Below are 21,780 nucleotides of genomic sequence, written 5' to 3' on the forward strand. Positions count from 1 at the left end.
GCAGCTGCTAGACACGAGAAACAACGATATTCATGCAGGATAGATAGTCTGATTCGACCGCTAGAAAGCACCGAATGCTCGATTCGATTCGATGCAATATATTCTGGAAGCTGTAAAGACAAGAGTCGGACGCACGTATGCACTGAGACGCTTGAAGAGTATACTGTCGAGGACAGCGTTATGACAATAGGGTGATAGAGGCGTGGAGGCAAACAACCTTAAGTGTCCTGGGCGTCTATCGAAAGTGAGGAGTGGAGCATCATAAAACGCATAACACCCGCACCTCTGCACCTTAGAGAAGCACAAACCCTCCAAGTCCACCTCAACCTGCTCAACACCATCAACATCGAGTAAAATGTCGGAGCTCATTACAACCACCATGCCCTTGCGAGAGTTCAAAGGTCATGAACAAAGCATAAGGGCAGTCGCAGTTTTCCCCGATAAACGACGGATGGCTACGGGCTCATTCGACCACACGATTCGTCTGTGGGACTTGAAGACAGGTGTTGTGTTGAAGAAGATGGAGGGGCATCTTGGTGGGGTGCGGACATTGTCAATATTACGAGATGGACAATTGATGGCAAGCGGTGATGCTTCTGGAGAGTTCATCGTCTGGCACGGAGAAACTAGCAAATCACTCATCAAAATCAGAGCCCACTACCATACTATCTCCTCGCTGGAATTTTCCCCTGATGGAGCAGTGCTGGCCACTGGTTCATATGACAAGACGACAACATTGTGGAATACCAAAACCTGGGAGCGGCAAGGAGATCCCATCGAGTGTGGTAATTATGTCAATTGGATACGGTATTCACCGTCTGGAAAACTTCTTGCCGTCGCAACAGACGATAGTGTCGGAATTTACAATTCAGACACCAGGGAATGCGTTGAATCCTTCAAGGCTCACAAATCAATGAACTCGTCACTCGCATGGACACCCGATGGCACGCGCCTTCTCACAGGTGGCGATAAGGACGATCCTACCATACGCGAATGGGTTACAACAACCTGGAAGCAGGTCGGTGATCCTTGGACGGGCCACACTGCCCAAATCAATGCCATTGCCATTCATCCTGCTGAGACATTCGTCGCCTCCGCATCTGATGACACACGCGTTTTTCTCTGGCAACTCTCAGATCGACGAACCGTTGGCATATTCAAGCACCATTCCTTGACGGAATGCATCGCTTTCTACTTGGACAGCAACCGCATCCTCAGCGGAGGTTACGATAACATAATATCGGAGTGGGCAGTACCTCAGGGTATCCATCCAAAGGCATGTTTTCGTCCCTGACTCATACACAAAAAAACGAGCATGCTACTTGCAGAATATCGCCATCACAACAGCCCGCGATGCAAGCATAAATGGAGACCTGTCTACTGCCGAAGAACTACTCACGCAAGATATTAACACTGATGCGAACGACCATACTCTCTACGCCCATCGCTCAAAGGCATGTTTCCGTCCTTGACTCATATATGCCACAATTCGAGCATGTTTTGTGCAGGTTATAGCTATCACCACAGCACGCGATGCATGTATAGATGATGACTTATCTACATCCGATGTCATCTTTGCAAATCGCAGCCAGGCAAATTTGAGCAAAATGCTATGGGAGGATGCGCTCCTCGACGCGAAAAAGGTGCGATGACCCATCTACGTTTTCGCAGACCATGTTGACTTCGGCCATGCATAGGTCACCGAACTCAATCCTTTGTCTCATGTTGGATACCAGTTGACACATGCAGCTCTGCGTGGTGCGCAACGTTACGACGAAGCCATCGAGGCCTTCACAATCATGTTGTCCAAGTTGGATGATGCTTCCGAACCGCACATACGAGGTAAGCCATGAAAAACCCCTGCATAATTTAAAAATGCCTATCTCGTTCTGCAGATCTGCATCAGCTGTATGTCTGTCCATCCGAAGTAGAAGATGCTATTCAAAGGGCTGTTTGGATTGAACTCGAATATGCTCCGCTACGTCTGCTCAACACCTCAACGGGTCTTTTGTGCGACCGAGCAGCACAGCTAAACTCCTTCAAAATAAGTCCAGACTACAAAGAACTTTTGTCATTCATAACGAAGCGTTCGGATCTCCAAATAGAACGCATCAAGGAGGTGGTGGCGATGCACTTCCGTTGCGTCCTGCTATCACACAGGTGGGAAGAGACGGAGGCCCTGCTGCACCACATCCAGGATAAAAATGTACGCGAGTTGAAGGGACTTGGTGGCATCGCGAAACTGCAGTCGTTCTGCAAAATCGCTCGTGATGCGGGGTATTTCTGGGCGTGGATGGACACATGCTGCATCGATAAGAGCAACAATGTCGAGCTTCAAGAATCGGTCAACTCCATGTTCGTCTGGTACCGTCACTCAGCGCTCACCATCGTCTACCTATCCGATGTCCCTCCTTCATCCCAACCTGGCGCACTGGCGAGGAGTGTTTGGAACGAGCGGGGATGGACCTTTCAAGAATTCGTCGCTCCGAAAGTCGTTAGATTTTATCAGAAGGATTGGTCGTTATATCTCGACGATCGCTCTCCCAACCACAAAGAGTCCCCAGCAATCATGGAGGAGTTGGAGAGTGCGACAGGAATAGATCCGCAGGCCTTGATCTCCTTCTGTCCAGGGATGAGAGACGCTCGAGAGAAACTGCAATGGGCATCGAAGCGCGTCACTACTGTGCAGGAAGACATCGCGTACTCATTGTTTGGTATCTTCGACGTCCACCTACCTGTAATCTATGGCGAGAGGAAGCAGAGCGCGCTCGGGCGGCTCCTGCAGGAGATCGTGTCTCGGTCGGGCGACATCACTTCCCTGGACTGGGTCGGACAATCGTCCGAGTTCAATAGTTGCCTTCCAGCCAGCATCATCTCATATGCAACCCCGCCATGCTCCCTATCATCATTGTCTGAAGATGAGATTCAGACAGCGGTCTCTTCGTTGCAAAACATTGTAGATGTAGATTCAGCTTCGAAACTGTACGACCTGCTCGAGAACATGAATACTCCCCTCTTCGCAAACTGCAGACTCCGTCTGCCTTGCATCGCATTCCGTGTCACGGAAGTCAAACGGAGGCGCGGTGACGCTGCTCATTCCACGTATGGAGTGAAAGCAGATGGGCTTCGGGACTTGCTGATCACCACGGACGAGACACTAATTCAGTTCTCGCGCGCAAAGCCTACTCGACAGACATTCTTTCTTGTCCGCCCATGGGATCGCCGCCTCCTCGAGCTGCCTGACTTTGCAGACGAAGTGGAGAGCGTAGAGGATTGGTCTGAGTCCGAGTCGTCTAGCGACTCACTTGGAGAAGAGGAGTTGTCGGTTCTCTCGGAAGTTCACTCGCGATCATTGCGTTTGATGGTTCACCTTGGGCAGGCTTTCAACGCACTTTTACTAGCGCAGCAACGCGTTGGAGAATACAAGAGGGTCACGTCGGATCATAATATCGCTGCGCAGGTCAAAGACACGGCTTCGATTGACATTACAAACATTAGGACCCTAGACATATTGTAACTGGATGGTTTTTTTCAACACACCGACGATCACATTTTCATAGCATCATAGATCGTATACACCCTGCAAATGACTCCTCACAAATATAAGATCTCAAAATTTGACATGCAAAGCACCTAGGTACATAGTTCGTTTGCAAAATGAGGCATCCCCTGCGATTATTTGTATGCAATGGCAGGCTGTAATCTATGGTGTTATGTTTGCACATTTTGTCAAGTAGAGTCTAGCTAAGAGTCCATACTCTAGATCTAACATAAATTGAATCAACATGTTCACTTCTATCATTTTATGAGAGGACATGACCTCGATCATCTATGGAATGGTCTGCACTGCAGACTGATAATCGATCGATCGATGACTAGCATCGAGTGTTCAGGATTTCCCGTTAGGAAGATACTGCCGCCTGAGCAAAATTCTGAGCACACGATCCGAGCCCCAACAAGTTTATTTGGTCCAGAAGAAAATAAATTACCAAAAGCGATTTTGATCAATTTAGGAAACCACTCAAGAGCTGATATAAGTAGTCCTTCGTGGCATTCGGGAATGCGCCATAGGCTATAGCTAACGCGAAGGGATTTGATTAATTGGTACTTGCACCTTTCGTTATACGCTCTTAGTCATATTCTTTGCTCAGGCGCTATCACAGTTCGGTTGCCTTTCTGCTGTCCCTTTGCTTCCGCAGGTGCCAACCATGTCCGCCGGCGTCCGTCAACTCTCAACCCCAGAAAGCTTTCTATGCGGTAGCTTGGCAGCCTGCATAGCTGTCAGTAGTCTGTTTACTTCTCATATTGGTTTGCTAAATGATGCATAAACGCAGGTGACAGTATCCAACCCTGCTGAGGTTGGCGTTTAAATCAATGCGCAGAATCGTTGCTTACTACGGAGAAAACAGGTAGCCAAGACTCGATTGCAGTTGCAAGGAGAGCTCGTCAAGGGCGGCGGTATCAAGGTGTACAATAATGCTTTCGACGCTATGATAAAGACATGGAGGAATGAAGGTATCCGTGGTATGCAACGCGGACTAGGTGTAGCGGTACGTCGATCTCAAGATTTTCAGCTTACCTTTCTGACCAGAGTGCACTGTAGTATGCGTATCAGGCAAGTAGAAAATTTCAATAAGATTATATCAAGACTTACTTCAAGGTTAGATCCCACTAAACGGGTCCCGCCTAAGTGAGTGACATGTGAAGTAATTTTGTACCCTGATTCGAGGCTGCTGTAGGCTTCTATGAGCCATTTCGACGGACTATCAATCGTGTATTTGGTTGGTCAAGTACAGACCAGATACCTATCACATCCTTGGTGGCTGGCGCAGCCAGTGGTGTTGTCGGAGGTGTGTTTGTTATGCGCCCATAGATAACGTTGCTTACACGTTTGAACACAGCTGTAATCGGCAATCCCTTGTTTCTCGTCAAGGCTCGTATGCAGGTGATCAGACTTCTTTGCCAGTCACCAGTGACTGATGTGTCTCAAGGCATACTCGCCGGCTCTTCCTATAGGAACACAACGCCATTATAAGAACTCTTTCGATGCCCTAGCTACAATATGGCGGACTGAGGGTATTCGCGGTTACCTCCGTGGGATGGATGCTGCTATTCTTCGTACAGCAATGGGCTCTTCTGTTCAACTACCAACATATAACTGGACTAAGAACCAGCTCGTCGGACATGCCATTCTACCCGGTGACAGTGTATGGACGTTTCTTGCGAGCAGCTCGGTTTCTGGTGTTTGCGTGGTATGCCCCGTCAGAATATGCCGTCATAATCCCTGAATCCCTTTGCAGTGCCTTGTCATGCAGCCCGCCGATACCGTAAGTTAACCCATTTTGTTTGAATTGCACCGCTGACATGTCACTTTCAGGCACTCACGAGAATGTACAATCAGCCTACCACGAAATTACCCGATGGGAGGGTCGTAGGGGCGCTGTACAAGAGTCCAATAGATTGTCTGTGGAGAACCCTCAAAACTGAGGGAGTCCTCGGCTGGTATAAGGGTACGTGCTGATGGCCTAGCGATGATCATAAAAGCTGAATCAGTTGACGGGAAGGTTCACTTGCACACTTCCTGCGTATCACCCCTCATACGTGAGTTACTCCACGCTTCGCTTGAGCGTGGCATTTACCTCCCACCAGGATCATAACCCTCACCATGAATGATGTAATACGAAACCTTTACAAGGATTTGGCCTGGGGTAAGTCCTATGTATAACAACTCTTGCATGCATAGACGGGAGTGCCTATATTGGGTGCTTGTTAGACATGAGCTTTTGGCCAACTCACTGGCTCGCTGCAGCTCGATGTGTATACCTTATTTACAAGTCAATAATAGGCAGAGTTTTCGTGCGAGGCTTGTTAAAACAACATGTGACTTTGGCAGATCTGTTTGCAAAATTAGCCCCTCTGTTTCACTTTGATGCACGACCTTGAGTTTCTTCTTGTCAGACTTTGTCACTGAGAACGTGTCTAAGGTATTCCCACTAGTAAGTGAACATGGTGAAAGCTTTATACCCACGTCGCATGCTGCACCATTTTGCACGTGGCACTTTGCAATTGTTTAAATGTTACGTTCAGTACTCACAAGCTAGTACAGGCTAATACTCGCCGCTATATACAAAATACAAGCTGAATCCTGCATTAGGACACTTACAATCATTTATCCGTGCCGAGATGGCATCACTTGTTACTCGGCGTGAATGAATCTCCTTCAAGTTGGTCCCTGCAGGCTTGATGCATTGATCAATCAATCGGCGCTATCAGCACTAGTTGACATATTGGAATAATTCTAAAATGCGTTTTTTCACCCTTGCATCAGGTGGGTACACACACATCATATATATATATGCCTTCATCATGATAATAGGCTCCAAATTCGGCTGTTCTTATCACTCAACATTGCATCTTTCTTAGTTACCGGGTTGTTTCTGACGACGTCCACAGGATGGAAAAGACTCTGCACGGCTCCCCCTCGTCAGACACGATAAAGGACGTCGACCGTTTCGAAGAGATCTCAGATGCAGAGAAAGCTCGTCTTGAAGGGACTGTCTGGAGGAAGTTAGATATATGGGTGCTGCCCGTCTGCACTATGTTTTATCTCCTCTCTTTCCTTGTGAGTGATGTCTAGTATCATTTATGAAGCCACACCAAACAGGATCAACAAACAGGACCGGAGTAATATCGCAAATGCTCGGGTTGCTGGCATGCAGACTAGTCTCAAGATGACCAATCACCAGGTAAAACTCTGCTGTCTCATAGGGTGTATTATGTTCTGATACCTATCTTTTTTTCAGTACAGTATTGCTCTGACCATGACATATGTGTAGGCACGCAATTTCACCAAGTTGGCGTCCTCTGACGTAGCGCACTTTCTAGCCCGTACATTGCAGCAGAGTTTCCTTCGAACTTGCTGTTGAAGGCAAGTGTTATCTTATGGTTCTCATGGGTGATCGACGGTAACACCAGAACAGTATGTGGGACCACGGTGGATGCTGCCAACCATGGTCACCATATGGGGCATTGTGGCAACCATGCAAGGTCAGTTCGGTTGTCGTAGTATTGTAATGTGCAGTTGCAGTAGCCAATCCACCGAATATCACAGGCGTTGTGAAGACTTACTCGGGTCTGCTGGCTTGTCGATTCTTCTTGGGTCTCATGGAAGGTATGGGATTTGCACATCATTCCCTGCGACACGTTGCCAGACCTTTTCAATTCTCACATCAGGTGGTCTGTTTCCTGGCCTTGTGCTTTATATGTCGTTCTTCTATCCAAGAGAGAGATTGCAGATCAGGTTTGTTATACGGCTCCCTCGTATTCTCGGGCATATTTGATTTGTGTCCTGCCAGGGTTGCTACGTTCTTCGCATCTGCGTCGCTCTCTGGCGCATTCTCTGGTCTGCTGGCAGCTGCTATTATGAATCTTAATGGGAAGGGTGGGAGACCTGGATGGGCTTGGATCTTCATTCTTGTCAGTGGCTTCCCATCCTCATTACCTTCAATGCAGCTCATCATCTCAAATAGGAGGGAATCTTTACGTCTTTGTTTGGATTGACAGCCTTCTTGTACCTTCCCAACTCCCCGTGTACGGCGCGCTTCTTATCTACGAAGGAACGCAACTATGTCATGGCTAAACTGAAGGCGGATGGTGCCGTTGCTGATGACGACAAGAGCGATGGCTTCAGTTGGATTGAGGTGATTCGGTGCTGCCAGTCAATTCATGTCTGGCTGTTGGCGCCCGTTCTGTTTTTCCTCGGTAAGTGTGCCTTGCTGGAGATAGGTGTACTCAAGTGAACTTCGCTTCAGGTACAACATTGTATGGCCTCGCGTAGTAGGTGCATGGCACTCACAAGTTTGTTCATATTAATACCTGTTGGCCCTAGCTTTGAGCCCACGATCGTCGCTGGTCTGGGTTACACCGGTAATAAAGCACAGCTGATGAGCGCACCGCCCTTTGCGGTTGCGTTTGTGGGTGAGTTCATACTTTCAGTCAGCGAACGAGACGCCAACTATGACGCTTTCAGTCTCGATGATCACTGCAGTGATATCGGATCGGTACAAATGCCGTGGCTTCATGCTTATCTTCTTCTCGATTTGTAACCTCGTCGGATTCATCATGTTCTATGGTAGGTTTGCCAGCGCCTGTCTTGACAAATCATCTGATGATTGCCAGCGAGCAAATCACATCATGTACGTTATGGATCACTCTTCCTGACTATCAGCGGGTCGTACTGCGGCGCTCCGCCGGTCATCACATGGGTAGCGAACAACAGTGCACCACACGTCAGACGGGCAACTTCTGTCGCTATTGCATTCATCATGACCAACTCCGGTGGTATCCTGGCCACCTGGCTTTTAGGCTCCTTGTCTCCTGCACCCAACTATACAAAAGCTACGGTCACCTTCATTATCATGTCAGTGGGCATGGTAATACTCTCTTTCACCACCCTCGGGTACTTTTGGCACCAGAACCGCTTAAAGGCCGACAGGCGGCAGTTTAGCACTCCTGAGGAAGAACCCAAAGGCCTAGGCGATAAAAGTGCCTGGTTTGTTTATAACTTGTAGTAGACTTGCAGCAAAAAGAGTTGTTACATGTTATCCCTAGTTACGAATATCACTGTAGATAACTTATTCATGATTCTTGTTTGCTTTGCTGGTATGTCGCTACTGTAGACATTCCTCTCACATCGTAATCGTCTCCTCTACCACGTCATCATGATTCATAATGAAAATGATTTGAGCTGCGGCGAAAAAGAGGAGCAGTTGCAGCTCATTGTACGTACAGTACTAAAAGTGACAAAACAATCTGCCCCAGTGAGGCTCGAACTCACGACCTTCCGATTGCGCTTAACAGTCGGACGCTGTGACCAACTCAGCCATGGGGCAGTTATTTTTCATTTCCCGTTGGAATACTTAACGGCCAATGAACTGTGCTTGATCCTAAAACTACCTGTCCGTGTAAGTTATCATAATCGTTGGTTAATTCTCTGCACGTCCTAGCTTATCCAAAGAGCGAATACCCTGCTCAAACCACTCTTCTCTTGATATCCAGAATTCTGCACGGTTCTTCATGATATCAGCGAGGACAGCACCGCCAAGGAACACCATGTGTTTCCGACGAGGAGGGTCTTCGATACGGATTTTAAATTTCTGGGAGGGGCGTAGAACATGTGAGTGACGGTGAAGGGGGAAAACAAGTACGAAAGACGTACGTTCAACCGTGTTGGATCGCCATTCAGCACACGCGTAAGATACAGCTGTTTCATTTCTTTCTCCAGTCGGCTTGGGAGGCCTGGGTACATGCTTGACCCGCCTGAGAGGACGATGTGTTTGTACAGTTCCGATCGGGTGTCAAGTGCTGCATTTTGAATGGTCTGGAAAAGCATTTCTGGGTGGAAGAGTGAGAATCTGTGAGATGGGTGTCACTGGAGAGATGAGAGGGTTTCACCCACCTGCTACGCCAGGTTGATCGACGTCCACGAGATGTGGTTGGAACATGCATTCTGGAGCTTCGAAGCGCTCTGAGCCCACTTTGATCGTTCGGCCATCGGGGAGCTGTAGTAAACGGGCCTCAGCAATACGGCGATGGACGACAGAGTTGATATACCGTGTAGCTCTCTACAAGCACCGTCGTCTCTTCTGATAATTTCTGGTCGAGGTCAAGATCGTAGCTGTAGTTCCATATTTCAATCGCATGAAGTAATACAAACCATCGAAACATTCACCTCACATAGCAAAGTTTCTCCTTGATTTCGCGTACAGTCTCGAAATCAGCAGTGCGATTGAACGCATAACCACGCATGAGCAATAGTTTGATCAAGTACCGCGTGACATCTCGACCTGCGATATCCAAGCGTCGGGTGAGATGGGGAAGGGCAAATCCGTCGTATACAGGTACGATGTGCGTGACTCCATCACCCGAGTCGACGACTACGCCTGTTGTTAAACCTGCACTCGACCAACAGTCAGCACCCAGCCATCATACAACCCAGAACAGATCTCACCTTGTGCATACAGCGTCAACACAGCCTGAATCGCTACATACACCCCCTGGAAGCCATACTCCTCAAACATCACCTGCACCATCCTCTGCCGGTTGACTTTAGGATTCATAGGTGGCTCCGTGAGTAGCACTTTACGGCCACGCGGGTCGACCTTGAGTTTCTCGTCGAAAGTGTAATCCCATAGGTGCTTCATGTCTTCCCAGTTGCGCACTATACCGTGTTCCATGGGTTGCGTAACTTGGAGATAATTACGGTTCTCGGCGGCTTCGTCGCCCACCATGATATCTTTGATCACTGCGGAGCCCACGCGCTCTTCTGCGCGCAAGATGGGGCGGCCTACGACGGAGGGGAATACTGGATGTTCAGATTAGCCAACTTGGAATATATGTGTGCTTTGGTGGGGCTTACGCACCATGCTCTGGGAAGTTCGATCCTGCGTAGCCTACTTTGACGAACTGCGGGTGGGGTTGAGATAATCCAGCGCGTCAAGAAGAGCTTGAATAAAGACTTACACCCGTGCCGTTGTCGACGACGAGCGGTGCCTCTGAGTCCATTCTGGAACGGTGCACAAAATGTGGTTATGGTCTATGATTGGGATTGTGGTGGATAGATGTATGTCACTGATCTTGTCTCTTATTACTGCGACGGCTGTGTCCGACCAAAACCGTGCGCTCACTGTACACTCAGCTTTCGAAAGTCACTTCAGCTCATTTCGCACTCTGCTGTGTTCAATTGTACGATAAATTACAGTATGTTAAATAAGGTGTCCAGTGTTTATACCAAAATACGAAGTCCCGATATAAGGTATACGATGTATCACAATCACCAAGTCCTTGTCGTCCGTGGTCTCATTGGATATATTCCTACATCTACCTCCGACCGCCAAATCCGTCGCCTTCGCCACCTCCAATAAACACAAAAACTGGCTATCGATACGGCCAAAGAGCCAAGTACCCCGCCCACAGTCGCACCGATGATAATGCCTGTTCGCTGGCTGGTAGTCGAATTTACTGTGCTCGTTGAGGAGGGCAAAAGGCTCGGAGGAAAACTGGATGTGGGTAATGATAGTGTTGGAAGATAAGAGGAGGTCGCACTATTGCACATACGAATCGATCGCGGTATTTGGCGAACTCTCTGACAAAGACAAGAGGGTGCTTACCTGCTATTTGTGACGTTGAGCGTGATCGACTCGACGTCGAAACGGGTGGGAGAAAGCCCTTGGAGGAATGTGATGCCTAATGTCGACGTCTGTGACTCGGGCAGGTTATCGGCGATGATAAGCTGGTCGATGTTAGTATTGACCTGATTTGTAATTGTAACGCCGCTCGGATCAGCGGTTATGGAGAAATTGACAGTCGCGTTGGAAAAGGGAGATGTGCGCAGATATATCGTTGATGCTGCATAGCATGAGCACAGTCGTTGATTGATGAAATGAAATGCGACACACCTCTAAAGGTCAAAAACAACTGGGGTACCAAGTTCCCGGATTGTGGGCCAGTTGTAGTAGTAACAATTACCGGTGTTCCATTAGTGCTAGGACACTCAATATATATTTGCCTGTACGAGTTAACGACCCAGTTCGTGGTAGGGATGAAAGGCTCACTGCCATGCACTAGGACATCCTATATTTGAAACATTGCATAGTGGAGGAACGTAGACAATATCTGGATTGGTACTCCCAAGGACGACTTGCTGTTGAGCAGAAACTACCAGAGTCACGGTGCCCAGCAGATACAAGGAGAGAAACAGACAGTGTGGCATGTGATGAACATGCGATAGCAGGGAGTGTGGCGAAAAGGATTGCTTAAAGCCGAATCTTGATGTTTATAACGAAATTAGGACTTCTGGGTGACCAGAAAGGTTGAAGCTTCAGGTTAGAAACCGGAAATACCATGTGTCCTAACCTCGTTACCAGTATGAACTTCCCTAAGATCGACATTCATAATCAGGAAATAAGCGCTGGCAGACAGGCACCCAGTGGCCTGGGAGCCTAGTCTAGTAGTAGTAGCAACTAGCTGGGTCCAGCTTGAACAGACTTTGTGGCCACTGTGAAAGGCTGCGTATCACAACTGATTAATTGCTAAAAAAAATTGATCACCTGGTGCACTTGACACAAGAACTTGTGGGTACCCACTGGCAGGTATTCGACTTGGGCACTAGTGCGATTGATGGCCTGTGTGACTATGTGACTATGTGACTACAATGATGTGTGACTAACGTTTTCATTCCTCATCGTCGGACGTCTTCGTTAGCATCCTCTTGCAGGATCATTTCACTCTTTTCCACTTTCATTCTTTACAAAAACACGGCTAAAAACTAGTAGTAACCATGTCTGCAAATAAGGATTTGGAAAGGCGTAACCACATGCACTTGGTTGCTCGTCTCAGCCCAAGTCTTCCTGGGATTGCCTTGACTTCTGCTGCTAGTAGTGCACAGACCTCAGCCGCACAGAATTCTGACAGTGAGCTCACTTTGTACAGTACTTGCAATTCAATGGAGATGAGCTCACAAATATCTAGCACCCAGCCCTACTTCGGCTCCAACCATTACTACCCCCACCCTTACCCCCACCACCACCACCACCCCTGTAGCTACTTCTACCCAACAATCCTCCCTTTCCACCACCCCTACTACGTCCTCTTCTTCAACCACATCTTCATCAACCATATCTTCAAGCACCCCCTCCTCCTCGAGCACTTCTACTTTGTCTACTTCCTCACCTTTAGCCCCACAAATTGCGCTGTCCACGGTCAGTATCTAACCTTTTTTCACCCATACAGACTATTGATCATCCATTAGACACCTCCAGCAGCAGCCACTTTTTATACTACCTCTCAGCTCGCATCACCAACTCATATCGTCATTAGTACCGGAACCATCGCATCCGCGACCCCTTCTTCGACTACTGGCTCTTCAGGCTCCATTAACACCACTGCAGTCGTAGGTGGTATCGCTGGCTGTCTCGTCGGTTTGGGTATACTGGGATTCCTCATCATGTGGTGCATCGTATGTCTCATTTTTGAAGATCCGTTTCGTCTTCTCATTTTAAATTTTAGCGCCGCAAACGCCAGTCTGATGAAGACGAATGGAGTGCTTCAGCCTTCAAACGTCAGTCTGCCATCCTTGTGGATGATCCCGAACCATCCTTTAACCCCCGGCCACCGACCATGATTGAACGTCACAACGCATCCCCCGCCATCAACGCTCAGCACAACTATCAGAACTATTACGGTGGTTATGGTCAACAAGCTACCTACAGTGATACCTTACATCCTCAGATGGCGATGCCGCATGCCCCTCACGGTGACCATAGTCACCTCACCAGGCAACCGTCCAGCGCGGCATACCTATCTCGTCAACCATCTGCTGCAGGATACCCCATACCTAACGATCCCCAGGCTCACTATGTTAATCTCGATCGTTCCAGCGTAACTCCGTTCCAGGCTGCCCAATATGCCGATATATCCCGCCAGCTGGGCAGTGACCTACATTCCACTATGGTTCCACCTCAGCCATCAGAATCTTCATTGCCTAGCCCCTTTGACGATGAAGCAGCGGAAGAAACATATCCCACGCATGATGCTGCGCCTCGTGCACCGTCACCCGCTCACGTTGACGATCCTTTTGCTGCCGCTAGTACGGCGTCTACACCTGAGCCGGTCCCAGCGTCCCGCAGGCGAGACATCTCCAATGCCCAGCGGCCCGATACCGTATACACCGTGTACGAAGAAGGCGATGCCTATGATGGTATCTAAACGCCGCCCCAATCGAATCCAACTCTATTTATTCATGTTCCTGCTTTCTACGTACGGTCTTCGAATTGTACTGTCACCGCGTCATCTGTCACTTACTTTGTCTTATTGTTGCCTTTTAGTTCCCTTATATTTCTCTGTGCATGCAGGCCTGCCAGTGTTTATGTGATAATCAGGTCCCGCCCAAAACCGGTCACGTACACACTTTTACCCTCTCGCGCGCTGTCCGACTACCCTGCGCCACCTCCTACCCATTGTGAAGGATCATTCAATGCTTGAATGTGCTTTTACTCGCCGGTTAACGAGCCTCTTCTCGTTGATACCTATTTCTTACCATGGTACTGCTCACCATGAGCTTTTCTCAGTTTTGCTACCTGTATTGTTATTTTTGATTACTTTCCGGACCGCTCTTCCTTACGCGTGGTCTGTAGGACGTTTAGTGTGCAAGCGCCTGGCCTTCTAATTCAACTACGTTCACTGGTGGACACAAGTATTGCGTGTTGGGCCTGACAAACATCACTTTAATGGAACCTCCCAGATCATATGAAAAAATGTCTTCACTCAATTTGAGCGCTGACGTAAATGATATGCTCCTCCCAAACACTTCGCATTGCTACATAGCTTGTCATACTGTCTTTAGGGCGACCCTCTCCAATCGTATGCGTTTGTGGCCTACGCTGCGGGGACTGCTAGTGTCTGCTGATATGTGTTCTACCCGACACTGGAACACTGTCGATTTTTATGAGTCTTGTCGCTTACCAAGGTTCTGCCATTGTTCCACCCTCTCAGGTTAGGTTCAAACTTCGCTTCTCCCCTATATACTGATATTACGTTGGTTGCCCATGCCAGTGAAGGTTGAGAGCCGGAATGGCTTGTGCTTGTCTTGTCTGGGGCCCTATTAAAGTGTGCCAGCTCTTAGATCTTAAAACTAGGTCTGTTTGCACCAGCCGTTCGTCGTTGTCTTACTGCTGTAGCTATTTCGACCATGCCCTTGTCCCCCCAGTTCATGGAAGACCTCTGGGTGCGGAGGTATGTCTATATATCGTACGACATCTTTGAATTTTCACCTGATGTTGTCTAGGTCATTCTCCGCAGCAGGTCATACGTTGCTAGTCTACGACTACCTCCTAACTTTCAGAGAAGAAGTGAGTTTATTGGGTGATGCGCATAATATTAATGTTCGAAATACATACCCTTGGTTGGTTGCAGGTCGTTTACATCTGGAACGCCCCCTGGACATTTGTCAAAATCCTGTTTCTTCTGAGTCGGTATGGAAATCTTATTGGACAGACTGCCATCCGGCTAGAAGAGGCTGGTCTCCTTGCACATAATTCTCAAGAGGTATGTTGCTATATCCCAAGTAGACATGACATCTATAGAGTGACTGATTTCGTGCCAGTTCTGTCAACGCTTCGCAATCTTTACCACTTGCTTTATGTTTGTATCCACCGAGTCGATCCACAGTACGTACATCTGCTTGATACTCATTGCACGTCTTAAGGGTTTTGATTTTCCTCAGTCCTCGTACTCGTGCGTGCATGGGCTATCTGGGGAACTCGAAAGTATGTAGCGAACATCATCGGATGGAGCTACGTGGGCTACATCATTATGCTGTTGGCTGGCTCAGCGTTCAATTTACACAACGATAATAGTGGGTCACTTTGCCCCCTTTTTGTTTTTATTTGTAACAATGGTTGCGCTTCGATAGTTCAGTTTGAATTCCTCGACGTGATTCATGTTTGCACAGCCAAAATGACTAGTAGGTGATTGTTATCTGATTCTTGCAGCATATTAATAGTCTGCTACTTCACAGAATATGTGGTTGGTTTCTTTTACATCGCGTTTGAGATACTGACGTTTCGTTGACATTATAACGCTAGTGGTTGATTTATGTCGGAAGGTTAGGATGTTCTATTCTGTGTGCCCGCGCTTGCTGAAGGCCATCAATCAAGCTTCATCCTCGATATAGTCCTCTTCGTCTTGACGATGCGAAGTCTTCGGATATACTCTAGGGAATTCCGGCAACTCTACCCCTCTGCTCTCCTTCACATACTCTTTCGAGACGGTGAGCGTGCTTTGTGGAGCGCTTCGTCCGCAATTGACCATGATTGTATAGCGACCATATTTTTCATCGTAAGCATAGAAAACCTGCATGATTTATCTGGTTACTGACAACACGAATAGACTAGTATATGTAGTAATGCGTTGACCGTCATTTCTTGGTGAGACTCGCTCATACTCTTGACTCATTCTATCGGCTTATAATACCTAGGGCTGTATTCGGGGACGTCAGTGTGCCTTATTCATACCGAACCCTCGTTCTTTCTGACTTATTTACAGGATCCAACATATTTCCTTGGTAAAGGGTGAGTTTAGCTATAATACGACCCATCACATTCAGTCAAGATATCGCATGTAGGTTCGCGACTCCGTTACTTTCAGTGGTTGGTCAGCGCCTAGTCCTGAACCTTCGAGGTCTTCGAACGCGTTCCTACGCAACTCGCGATCTCAGCCGTGAAGTGGACCGGCAACTTCAAGCATTTGCTGATGCGGGCTCTCCAGGTCTGGATAATGTGGAAGAGATAGAAGAGATAGAAGATGTACAGGAGTAGGCGAGTATTTGACATATGGTTTCAAGGTTAACTTAGTAACCGTCTGTTATAGGCTGTTGTTCTGTACCAAGATGTTTGGAAGTCGATTGAACATAGGTCTTTGTGCCCGCATTTGTTTCGAAATTTTCTTTGCGTTTCCTATATGCCTCTGCTAAATATCTGTCTATATTCTGTATCTGTATCAGGTGTATCCTTGACTATCTACGACTGGGTGTATGTATGTACTAGTGATGGAATAATGGGTAGCTAGCCTACCTTGTAATTCTTCTGCAGTTATACAATCTTCTGTATAGTGGTGATCCGACGGTCGCGGACCAGTCTTTATACCACGGGAAAATATTGACAGTATACAAACAATATATGTGAGATCGCTGGTATTCTATTACTACTTGCCCATAAACGCGCAATATATCCAATGAACTTAGGTCAGACCTCACACGCACGCCTGACCAAAATCATTGTTCTCGTTGGGAGCGCCTCTGGCGCAAGTCCCCCCCTAGATTCAACCGCATGAACCAACTTGATCCCAAGCTCCTACGACGCTCATTCGTAAAACTCACAGCGGAATTCCCCAAAAGGCTCACGGGTCTCTACATGGCTCTTCGTACCGGTCATGCTCCCCTCAACAAACATCTCCATCGGATTGGCAGGGTCGAGCATCCATGCTGCCCACACTGCAGAGACATAGAAGAATCTGTATTCCACTTCCTGATCACATGCCCGCAATATCAACGTGAAAGGCACCTCATGACATGCGCACTGGGCCGCAGAGCCACATCAGTGCCTTTCCTACTCTCTGACCCGGCTGCCACACCTCACCTTGTCCGCTACGTCAACGCCACTGGAAGGATGGGAACCACATTCGGTGAAGTGCCGCTCCCTCGCATGCCCACAGACAGATGACTATTACCCCCTCTGACAGACAGTAACAGCAGTATCGCACGAAGGAAACCCAAGCACGCAGCCCCCACGCACCTCATTAACATCACCCCGCCCTTCCCCACTTCCCACTTCCCACCTCTCATCCACTCGTCCACACGGAATCATCACCATCACCCCTGGATTCAGTCAGCGAACCGGAAGGACCTCCCAGTCAACCTCAGGGCCTCCCTTACCATATTCACTGCCTTCAGACCGATTCCTGTACATGCCCATCATGGGCCGAGTACGCGTCTATATGCTTAATGATAGTTACATCCACGCCAGACAAGTGGAGTCTAAAGCCGTCTCACCATCAAAAGAATCGCGCGTTTAAAACGGCCGGCAGAAACGGCGGACTGACTGGATACGTTCCAGGTCAGGGCATTCGCGGATTCGGAGACGCACTCAGGGCACAGGGGGCCCTTAGACTAGATCGTATTGTCCTCCATAGAGTACTCTCTCAATAGGACACTAATTGGATTTTTTTTTTTAAAAGTTGATCCATTGTAATCACCAGGGTGGTCTGGAGGTCCTAGCGCAGTAGCAGGAGTCCTGGCTCGGCGGCTCGCAGTCGGTAGTCTCGCGCAGCGTCGTAGTCGGTCCTCACCGATAGATAGAACCATAGCCTCTTGCTATAGAGGTTTTGCCTTCAAGTTGGGATTCCCTCGCAGTCGTGCCCGTCCCACCATTGACAGATTGTGAGTAGTTCGATCCACCAGATAATCGAGCTCCATGCTGAGTAACGGCATCACCCATTCGTGCACAACCCTCGTGATGCTGTTCGGCACGGCCCTCGTGTTGCCCTTTGCGACCCTCACTGGCAGGACGATGGCGCCGATCAGAGGACTGGTGAGCCGCAGATATTCTCATATATGCTGATATGATCATATATAGAAAAAGGTTTCGTTATAAAGTCATATAAAGCCATGTATAACGTCGGAAAACCACCGCAATCAACGTAAAGCACCCTGGGGAGACTCCTCACGAGTTCTCTGATGCGGCCATCGGTGTGACCCCCGTCATCCTTCCCGTGGTAATTTTGCGACCCTCTGCAACCACGCTACCATGTCACGGTGCGTTATCAGGAGGTCCTGAATCAGCGCAAAGTCACTCTTTTTTCGACTACGACTCTCTCCACCCTTGCGATGCCTTGTACCAGCACAGTTTCCGTCATTCCCGCTACCCTGGTGGTTTCCTACCTCCAGATGTTTACGGATCCAGTGAGGTTCGCGCAGGGGGTGTCGGGATAGCGCTCCTGCATCGGATTTAGACACGCTTTGTACTTTACCGGTTGTGTTTTGCTCAGTAATATGCCATCTGTAGTGGAAAATTTATCAGACAGTATAATAATGAAGGAATATTTAACCAAAAAGTCAGGGTGTCGGTGCCAGTCAAACGTCTCAGATCGAGGCACGACTCGAACACAATTAACGATATGCTGAGAGAAGGGCCTTTGTGGGTACTAATGCACGACGTTTCCAACAGAACCGATGAACGTTTGAACATGCGTGCGTACATGATGAGTCACGTGACCGGAACGCAAGAACCTGAGTGTAAGCTCGTTGCTTACCTGAGTTCCCATAATCAGCATAAATATGTCCGCGATAAACAAAGCCGTGCTTTGTTTATCACTGCCTTTTGGCGTAACGGTTAAGGCCAAGGGACGGCAGTCTTGACTACTTACATTGAGCGTAGATCATATTCATGGTGATAGCTTGCTGAGTGGGTCAGGACCGTCAGGGTGGCTCAAATATAATATGTATCATTTTACGCATTAGGAAGGTGTGCTGCGATCCGCAGCAAGGGTCTGCATGTGCACCCCAACGGTGCCTTCCGTCGGACCACTTTAAGCATCTCTTTGACTTATCTATATCAGATAATCATAAATTGATTCAAAGGCTTTACAATGTCTTCAAAGTACTACGGTTTTTCCTGCTCTACGCAGGCGAAAACGTGTTCAGTCTAATCCCATGTTAGCAACTTGAACCTGCACTATATCAACTGGGAACGTATCACACCATCTTATCTGATTAGTAACAGCACTTGACACCGCTTGCTAGCCTTTAACTTTTTGACGGGGTGTGTAAACATCTTCAGGGCGACTCTCCCCGATCTGTACACTACTAACAACTTAACTGAGAAATTGCTGCAAAGACTCATACATCCCTGGCAACACCGCAGTGACTGGTCTCGAAAATCTCAGCGTTTACCGATACCTCTGGCAGGCTCGCCAGGCACTGACAGCACAATTTCGGAGGCACCTGCTATCATTATACAGACTCACGTCAGGTTCGACTCGGAATTCCGAGTCGTTGCTCGTGTCATTGAGACTTCGCATGCATCTGTATAGTGTAAGTGTATATATAGCTCAACGGATCTCCACTGGGTCTCTTGACATTACTGAGCCTTCATTATTATCCGTGCTAAAATACTGCTAGGTGTTCATTTGCTTATGTTTCCGTCGTCCGACTTCTTTTACGACATCTGGGTGCGAAAGTAAGTCGCCGTCTCTTGCGATATCCTTTTTTCTCACATTTTCGTTGAGAGCACTCTCTGCAACTGGCCACACTGTGCTAATCTATGATTACCTTCTCACCTTTCCTGATGAAGTGAGTTAGCTGCTTGACATGTATAATATTGAAAACATAATGTTGGTTCCAGATCCGGTACATTTGGAATGCCCCTTGGACAATCGTGAAAGTCATGTTCCTCATCAACCGATATGGAAACCTGGTTGGGCAGACTATCATTCGGTTCGAAGAGGCTGGCATCCTCGCACATGATTCCCAATTAGTATGTTGCAGTTTCACGAGTAGACATTCATTGACCTTTGGATGGGTTAGTTCTGTCAAAGGTTTGCCATCGTCACTAAATACTTTATGGTGCTATCTTCAGAGTCGATTCATCGTGCGTGTACCTCATTTCAATGGTTGCTTGTACTAAGAGTTGATATTCAGTACTTGTGCTCGTACGTGCGTGGGCCATCTGGGGGACTCGGAAGAACATCGTAAAAATTATTGTCGGGAGCTATGTGTTCTACGTCCTTGCTCTGCTGGGCATGACGACGCTTGGTTCAATGCATGATACTCGTAGGGAACCTCCTTGCTTTCCATTTTTTATTATCTGATGTAGTTGCGCTCGGGCAGATGAGGAGTATCAGTACCTCGACTTAGTCGAGATCTGCGCATCCGCGATGCCAAGTGTGTGATTGTGATTTTACCGTGTCTGTGAACTAATTGACTGTCACTTTAAAGAATATATGGTTAGTTGGTAACTATATAATTTCAAGTCGGTGTATTGACGGAAATCTCGTTGGCCCTATTACAACGCTAGTGGCTCGGTTATCTCGGAAGGTTAGCATGCTGTGTTCCGTGTTCGCAGGGCGTGCTGAAGATGATGAAGCTTTATTCTCGATGCAGTAACTTTTGTCTTGACAGCGCAAAGTCTGTGGAGATACTCTAGGGAATTTCAGAGCCTCTACCCCTCCAGCCTCCTCCGATTACTTGTTCGAGATGGTGAGCATGCTCACGTGGATCTGGAGAGTCCCATCTATAATTGACCTTAACTAATTAGCAACCATGTTTTTTGTTGTGAGTGTATAAGACGATAATATCTCACATTTCCGACAACAATAACCAGTTTAGTATGTTTAACAATGGCATGATCGTCGCCTCCTGGTGAGACTCGCTCGAACTCTTAACTCATTGCATCTGCTCATGTTATGTTTAGGACTGTGTACGCGAACGTCAGTCTTTCTTATTCACGACATATTTCTTCTTCCTGAATAACAGGAGACAATCCATAGACTCCATACACTTTCCTACCCAAAGGGTGCGTTGGTAATCAAATTGACTTCGTCACTTTATGTGAATTAATTGCATATAGGTTTTCGGGCCCATTGCTTTCAGTGGCCGGTCAGCGCGTGGTTCTGAACCTGAAAAGTCTTCCAACGCGTACCTATGCGACACACGATCTCAGCCGTGAGATAGACCGACAACTTGAAGCATTTGAACTAGACGAATGCTGCTCGTCACCTCAAGATTGCCTTGATGACCCGAAGGAAACATGCTGCTCGTCGCCTCAAGGTCGAGATGGCCTTGATGACCCAGAGGGTGGCAGAGTGCTTTAGGTGGAATCAGGAAATGTGAACTGAATACCATGTAAGTGATTGCATGTTATCAAAGAAATACACAAGTAGGACTGAAGAGATCAGATTAGCTGTTTCATATATTGTAGATGTTTGTACCGATTATTTTGTATTCCCCAAGAAGTAGACATATAGTGTTGATCGGGACCGAATGTATACGATACATTGTACGCATTAGTATTATAATGTTGCTATCATCCTGCAAAGGATCAAAATCTGTGCCCCGCTGAACCTCGCGGTCGGAAATATTAAAGGCCACGGCATCAGCAATGTCATCCTCCAGAGTTCGGCTGTGCCGACAAAGGCTGACAGTATACACTCTCCATTACAACAACAGGA

General features: G+C 47.8%; 9 protein-coding genes and 1 non-coding gene across 10 annotated transcripts; 7 read left to right on the forward strand and 3 right to left on the reverse strand.

Moving 5' to 3' along the window:
• Nucleotides 1-1,570: 1,570 nt before the first annotated feature.
• On the forward strand, nucleotides 1,571-3,629 carry F5147DRAFT_764051 (uncharacterized protein). Its single transcript, XM_041440681.1, has 3 exons — nucleotides 1,571-1,643; nucleotides 1,698-1,842; nucleotides 1,896-3,629. The coding sequence occupies exons 1-3, from the start codon at nucleotides 1,608-1,610 to the stop codon at nucleotides 3,515-3,517; spliced, it is 1,803 nt and encodes a 600-aa protein (XP_041287068.1). The 5' UTR covers nucleotides 1,571-1,607; the 3' UTR covers nucleotides 3,518-3,629.
• Nucleotides 3,630-4,038: 409 nt separating this feature from the next.
• On the forward strand, nucleotides 4,039-5,915 carry F5147DRAFT_721413 (mitochondrial carrier domain-containing protein). Its single transcript, XM_041438866.1, has 12 exons — nucleotides 4,039-4,280; nucleotides 4,335-4,358; nucleotides 4,410-4,550; nucleotides 4,604-4,615; nucleotides 4,666-4,690; nucleotides 4,740-4,850; nucleotides 4,902-4,945; nucleotides 4,992-5,252; nucleotides 5,301-5,327; nucleotides 5,378-5,510; nucleotides 5,565-5,601; nucleotides 5,650-5,915. The coding sequence occupies exons 1-12, from the start codon at nucleotides 4,209-4,211 to the stop codon at nucleotides 5,723-5,725; spliced, it is 963 nt and encodes a 320-aa protein (XP_041287069.1). The 5' UTR covers nucleotides 4,039-4,208; the 3' UTR covers nucleotides 5,726-5,915.
• A 344-nt stretch (nucleotides 5,916-6,259) lies between these two features.
• On the forward strand, nucleotides 6,260-8,777 carry F5147DRAFT_423989 (major facilitator superfamily domain-containing protein). Its single transcript, XM_041429764.1, has 14 exons — nucleotides 6,260-6,328; nucleotides 6,377-6,622; nucleotides 6,678-6,746; nucleotides 6,804-6,832; nucleotides 6,886-6,928; nucleotides 6,981-7,047; nucleotides 7,112-7,171; nucleotides 7,234-7,300; nucleotides 7,356-7,476; nucleotides 7,530-7,761; nucleotides 7,812-7,836; nucleotides 7,889-7,977; nucleotides 8,030-8,131; nucleotides 8,179-8,777. Exons 2-14 carry the CDS (start codon nucleotides 6,455-6,457, stop codon nucleotides 8,568-8,570), a joined length of 1,464 nt encoding a protein of 487 aa, XP_041287070.1. The 5' UTR covers nucleotides 6,260-6,328; nucleotides 6,377-6,454; the 3' UTR covers nucleotides 8,571-8,777.
• A 34-nt stretch (nucleotides 8,778-8,811) lies between these two features.
• Nucleotides 8,812-8,891, reverse strand: F5147DRAFT_t113. The gene has a single exon. It is a non-coding gene; the product is annotated as a tRNA-Asn (tRNA).
• A 93-nt stretch (nucleotides 8,892-8,984) lies between these two features.
• Nucleotides 8,985-10,722, reverse strand: F5147DRAFT_642700 (actin actin-like protein; the record flags this gene model as incomplete). The annotated part of the gene is made up of 8 exons (XM_041433102.1): nucleotides 10,522-10,722; nucleotides 10,422-10,464; nucleotides 10,010-10,363; nucleotides 9,731-9,953; nucleotides 9,613-9,676; nucleotides 9,458-9,560; nucleotides 9,218-9,393; nucleotides 8,985-9,155 (listed from the first exon to the last, which is right to left on the reverse strand). The coding sequence occupies exons 1-8, from the start codon at nucleotides 10,561-10,563 to the stop codon at nucleotides 8,985-8,987; spliced, it is 1,176 nt and encodes a 391-aa protein (XP_041287071.1). The 5' UTR covers nucleotides 10,564-10,722.
• On the reverse strand, nucleotides 10,717-12,158 carry F5147DRAFT_721429 (uncharacterized protein). Its single transcript, XM_041438867.1, has 5 exons — nucleotides 11,914-12,158; nucleotides 11,613-11,853; nucleotides 11,457-11,566; nucleotides 11,169-11,406; nucleotides 10,717-11,102 (listed from the first exon to the last, which is right to left on the reverse strand). The coding sequence occupies exons 2-5, from the start codon at nucleotides 11,768-11,770 to the stop codon at nucleotides 10,832-10,834; spliced, it is 777 nt and encodes a 258-aa protein (XP_041287072.1). The 5' UTR covers nucleotides 11,771-11,853; nucleotides 11,914-12,158; the 3' UTR covers nucleotides 10,717-10,831.
• An 87-nt stretch (nucleotides 12,159-12,245) lies between these two features.
• F5147DRAFT_424149 (uncharacterized protein) lies at nucleotides 12,246-12,906 on the forward strand. Its single transcript, XM_041429766.1, has one exon. It carries the CDS (start codon nucleotides 12,338-12,340, stop codon nucleotides 12,806-12,808), a length of 471 nt encoding a protein of 156 aa, XP_041287073.1. The 5' UTR covers nucleotides 12,246-12,337; the 3' UTR covers nucleotides 12,809-12,906.
• Nucleotides 12,866-14,031, forward strand: F5147DRAFT_424126 (uncharacterized protein). Its single transcript, XM_041429765.1, has 3 exons — nucleotides 12,866-13,015; nucleotides 13,066-13,815; nucleotides 13,884-14,031. The coding sequence occupies exons 1-2, from the start codon at nucleotides 13,004-13,006 to the stop codon at nucleotides 13,762-13,764; spliced, it is 711 nt and encodes a 236-aa protein (XP_041287074.1). The 5' UTR covers nucleotides 12,866-13,003; the 3' UTR covers nucleotides 13,765-13,815; nucleotides 13,884-14,031.
• Nucleotides 14,032-14,484: 453 nt separating this feature from the next.
• F5147DRAFT_840531 (uncharacterized protein) lies at nucleotides 14,485-16,629 on the forward strand. The gene is made up of 15 exons (XM_041444299.1): nucleotides 14,485-14,790; nucleotides 14,843-14,906; nucleotides 14,971-15,102; nucleotides 15,161-15,224; nucleotides 15,281-15,412; nucleotides 15,470-15,520; nucleotides 15,575-15,582; nucleotides 15,642-15,661; nucleotides 15,714-15,826; nucleotides 15,878-15,894; nucleotides 15,946-15,983; nucleotides 16,034-16,049; nucleotides 16,102-16,127; nucleotides 16,181-16,373; nucleotides 16,426-16,629. Exons 1-14 carry the CDS (start codon nucleotides 14,747-14,749, stop codon nucleotides 16,371-16,373), a joined length of 918 nt encoding a protein of 305 aa, XP_041287075.1. The 5' UTR covers nucleotides 14,485-14,746; the 3' UTR covers nucleotides 16,426-16,629.
• Nucleotides 16,630-19,331: 2,702 nt separating this feature from the next.
• F5147DRAFT_721455 (uncharacterized protein) lies at nucleotides 19,332-21,768 on the forward strand. Its single transcript, XM_041438868.1, has 16 exons — nucleotides 19,332-19,645; nucleotides 19,733-19,790; nucleotides 19,840-19,903; nucleotides 19,956-20,087; nucleotides 20,138-20,201; nucleotides 20,252-20,383; nucleotides 20,441-20,494; nucleotides 20,549-20,556; nucleotides 20,628-20,647; nucleotides 20,697-20,809; nucleotides 20,868-20,884; nucleotides 20,934-20,971; nucleotides 21,024-21,039; nucleotides 21,100-21,125; nucleotides 21,180-21,454; nucleotides 21,508-21,768. The coding sequence occupies exons 2-15, from the start codon at nucleotides 19,747-19,749 to the stop codon at nucleotides 21,421-21,423; spliced, it is 972 nt and encodes a 323-aa protein (XP_041287076.1). The 5' UTR covers nucleotides 19,332-19,645; nucleotides 19,733-19,746; the 3' UTR covers nucleotides 21,424-21,454; nucleotides 21,508-21,768.
• The last annotated feature ends 12 nt before the right edge of the window (nucleotides 21,769-21,780 follow it).

The sequence above is a fragment of the Suillus discolor genome (genome assembly GCF_016758755.1).
Source record: "Suillus discolor strain FC423 chromosome Unknown F5147scaffold_86, whole genome shotgun sequence".
Classification (NCBI taxonomy): domain Eukaryota; kingdom Fungi; phylum Basidiomycota; class Agaricomycetes; order Boletales; family Suillaceae; genus Suillus; species Suillus discolor.